At 35.0% G+C, this 4,560-nt stretch overlaps 1 protein-coding gene across 1 annotated transcript in view; it reads right to left on the bottom strand.

The window, feature by feature from the left end:
* ARAP2 (ArfGAP with RhoGAP domain, ankyrin repeat and PH domain 2) overlaps positions 1-4,560 on the bottom strand; it is a 333,696-nt gene that overhangs the window by 176,998 nt on the left and 152,138 nt on the right. Inside the window, 2 exon segments of the mRNA XM_007955550.2 lie at positions 2,562-2,744; positions 3,496-3,581. Of these exon segments, the coding sequence (XP_007953741.2) occupies positions 2,562-2,744; positions 3,496-3,581 (269 nt within the window).

A 4,560-nucleotide genomic window follows, 5' to 3' on the forward strand; every position in this document is an offset into this window, starting at 1 on the left:
CAGCATTGTGTCAATCCATCTTGTTAAGGGTCTTCCCCTTTTTGGCTGACCCTTTACTTTACCAAGAATGGTATCTTTTACCAGGGATTGGATGGACCATTCTGACAATATGATCAAAGTACAAAAGGTAAAGTCTGGCCATTCTCATGGCTAAGGAGCATTCTGGCTGTGCTTCCTCAAAACCAGATTTGTTCATTCTTACAACAAACAGTCCATGGTACAGGCAATACACATCACCAACACCACAACTTAAATGCATCAATTCTTTCATGGTCTTCTTTATTCATTGCCTCTCACATGCACATGAGGCCACTGAAAATACCACAGCTTGGGTCAAGTGAACCATACTCTTTAAAATTACATGTTTATTCTTTAACACTTTAAGGAGGTCTTTTGCAGATTTTCCCAATGCAATACATCATTTGATTTCTTGACAGCTACTTCCATGGGTACTGATTGTGGATGCAAGTAAAATGAAATCCTTGACAACTTCAATCTTTTCTTCATTTATCATGATGATCCTATTGGTTCAATTGTGAGGATTACTGTTTTATAGTGAGGTACAATCCATACTGAAGGCTGAAGTTTCTGATCTTCATCAGTAAGAGCTTCAAGTTTTCTCAGCTTTCAGTAAGCAAAGTTTTGTCATTTGCATATCACAAGTTGTTAATGAATCTTCCTCAAATCCTGACACCAAGTTGGTCTTCAGAGTCCATATTCTGATTATTTGCTCAGCATATAGATTGAGTAAGTATGCTAAAAGGATCCAACCCTGATGCACACCTTTCCTGATTTTAAGTTTTATTCTGTTTTAACAACTTTCTCTTGGTCTATGTATAGGTTACTCATGAGCACAACTGAGTGTTCTGGCATTCCAATTCTTGGTAATGCTATCCATAATTTTTTATGATCCACACAATCAAATGCCTTTTCATTGTCAATAAAACACAGGTAAAGATCATTCTGGTATTCCTTGCTTTCAGCCAAGAATGATCTGGCATCAGCAACGATAATCCTCATTCCAGGTCCTCTCCTGAATCCAGCTTGAATTTCTGGAAGTTCTCTTTCAATAATACGGCTGCAACCATTTTTGAACAAAATTTTACTTGCATCTGATTATTAATGATATTTTTTGATAATTTGTGCATTCTGCTGGAACACCTTTCTTTGGAATAGGCACAAGTATGGATCTCTTCCAGGAGGAATGCAGTTGCTAGCACTTACTCTAAAACTTACCTACAGCTTTCCTCATGTAAACAGTATACTGTAGTAGAGAGGACCTCACTTGGGGCCAGCAGTATCTGCTCACAGACAAGATTCCCATTACCATCAGAGGGAGAAGCAATTGAGAGAAAATATGCCTTCGTTCTCCAACCTCACCAATTACCTCTCCAATGTCACAAGTTACTATCCATATGTTTATTATTTATTGACCAGTGGTATAAAGAATTAGTTTAATCATAATCATTTGTTATGATACCCTCTCATCATTAATCCGTGCTTGGGCAATAAAATTGGTCAGGTATTTTAACACTGTAATTAGCACCCATGAAAAACCACCCTAAACAAAATTAAGTACTGTAACATACATTTAACCATACACTCCCTCCCACCCCACTCAATTTCCTTGGTTCTCCCCACCTTCAGTAACCATCCTGAGTTCTGCATTCATTGTGTGCTATGACTTTAAAATCATTTGCTGACTTCTCTTTACTAATACTAAAGGTGAATAAGAAAGTACAGGAACTCAACCAGTAAAATAGAAATGTAAATTACTTTTATTTATTTTGCAATTTCTAGAGAAGTATAGACAGACAATGGCCTTTTATTTATTTTCCAAACTGTTCGGCATAATGCTACTACCTCGGGATCCTTATCTAACAAACACTACCATCAAAAAGAAAATAATGAACTGAGAACCATGTAAAGATGTGAAAGTACATCTTCTAAGCATAAAAAATATATAGGCATTTGAAGTTTATGCTTTTAATATATCTCCTAACACACAAGATATTGAAAAAGCAATTTAGCAAAAGAAAGAAGGTTTGTGTTTTTATGTGTGTCTGTAGGAGGGCAGGGGTAACAAAATTTTACCAAAAGGGTGAAGACTAAATGAGTAGCATGGAATAAGAATAAGCTCTGGAATGATTCAGGCAAAGGCAAAGGACACTTCAAACCAACACCACCAAGAAAACCAGCGAGGAGCAATAACTTAATCGAGGAAATGAATGTCAATTCTGATGGCATCAAGTCAGTGACATAGAAGATTAAGTTATGTTTAGTATCCTGGACTTAAAATAGGGAAAGTTGTTAACATTATAAGAATAATGGGGTAGTCCTGAGTTAGCTGGAAAGGTGAGTTAGGGAGAAAGAGTTAATCCTGTTATACAGGATGATTAAGGAAAGTAATGAGAAAACCACCTATGCAACCTCATATGCAAAAAGTAAACTAATTTTATCAAGTAATAAAAGATTTTCCTTCTTATCAAGAACCTTGGCACACATTTAAAAAAAAGGAAAAAAACTAAAATCCAGGTTTGTTGGTGAATTTCATTGAATACCTTATTTAGTTCTTCTTTAGTGAGAGATGCCAAAAGGGTTTTTCTGAATCTTCCTTCTTTATACTTCTGAGTGATAAAGATTTTTCTCTTTTCTACCGGAGAGTCCATGTGTAATTCTTCATCCTTGTGAAGATTACCAGCCCAGAAGTCATTGGCTCTTTTGTTTCCAATGACAATAAAAAGCTGAATTATCAAAAATAAATAAATAATAATAATACAATTTATCAGCTCATAAAATGCATCTGAATTTGCAGAAAATGGACATACATTACAAATTAAAGCCTAACAATATAAAATATAGGTAAGCTCACAGAAGACCAACTCAAACGATGGAGTATGAAAGTAGACACTATTTTGACTCTGCGTACAGCCTAGCAGCTCATAATGGTAATAAATAAATAAATAAATAGTAAATTAAACAATTAATTAATTGGTTATAATAAATAATCTGGAATGGAAATCCAAATAATTCAAATTATGGCAAAAACATTTATTTTGTTTTGAAATTCACAATGACAGACTGATTCAAAATGGCTCAGAAGGAGGGCTAATACTGTCTAGAGTGGCAAGAAACACTAGCTGAAAATGGAGACATCAAGTTAGACACATCACAGTAAAAGCCACAGTGTAGCCAAGAAAGAAACTGATAAATTTTGCCAAACATCTTCACTGACTCCTCTTATATTTTACTCATGCTGGGTTAAATAGAAACAAAGAAAGAAAATTCTAACTTAAAAAAAAAACTGTCAAGCCCTTAAAAGCATCCATTATTATTAAAGTTCTTTGTACATTTTTCTTTGTAAAGTAACTGTTTCAATTCAGGAAGTGTCCTGAAAGACTTACAACTATCCTAAAGAAATCTATGCTTCCCTACTGCATAGTTCTTCCCAAATCAAATCTCTTCTAATCATCACCACAGTTAAATCAGACTTACCTCAATAAGCTCATTGCTCCAAATACTGGCATCCATTTTCAGACTTCTAACCTTGGAATCTTTTGGTCCTAAAGATCTATGTTGTCCTGAAGTTAAAAAAACAATTACATTTCCATTTTAATTTGTATGTATACTCACTGTACATTTAAAGACTATATGAGTATGTATGTATAAAAATATGCTTATGTGTGTATGTGTATATCCTTTTTAACTTAAAACACATCAATCTCTACTTTCCTAAATGATAACAGCACTAATCATAATTGATGATTGATAATCATAAAGAAATCATAACCAACCACAATGGCAGTAATATCAGAAATCTTCACCACAATCTGGTATTGGTATAAATTACACTTTTAAAAGCATATTTTTTTTCCTCCTTGTTTGATAATTTCCTAGAAATTGTAGGTTACTACAAACATTCTATACTGGCTCTGTTTAATTTAAATTTAAGTGGATAGTGCTATTATTCCTTTACTATTAAAATATATATATCTGCTACCCTAATACTTACCTGAAAATTTCATATGAATTTTTTACTATTATGTCTGCAAGAGAAAGTTAAGAGCCCACTGTTCTATTATCATCAATTCTATTCTGCTGCACAAATCAACATTCAGATCGCTGGGCACCTAGGCATAATGGACCACCATTTATCTGTCAGTTTGTTGAACTGGGGTGGCTTACGTGTTACTGTGAGGCTAGAGGTTATGCCACCGGTATTTCAAATACCAGCGGGTTCACCCATAGTGGGCAGGTTTTAGTAGAGTTTCCAAGATAAGACTGGGAAAAAGGATAGGATCATCCACTTCTGAAAAAATTGGCTACTGACAATCTTATGAATCATAACAGTGAAATACTGTCTAATATATTACTGGATATATTAAGGAGCTCTAGCGGCACAGTTCTGGTAGCATAGTGCCTAAGGCATTTGACTGCTAACCAGAAGGCTGGCGGTTCAAACCCACCAACCACTCCTTGGAAGGAAGATGGGGCAATCTACTTCCATAGTGATACTGCCTACTGCCTCGGAAACCCAAGGAGGGGTCACTATGAGTCAGG

The sequence above is a fragment of the Orycteropus afer genome, unplaced genomic scaffold, assembly GCF_000298275.1.
Source record: "Orycteropus afer afer isolate SDZICR_OR568_19922 unplaced genomic scaffold, OryAfe1.0 scaffold00509, whole genome shotgun sequence".
NCBI lineage: Eukaryota > Metazoa > Chordata > Mammalia > Tubulidentata > Orycteropodidae > Orycteropus > Orycteropus afer.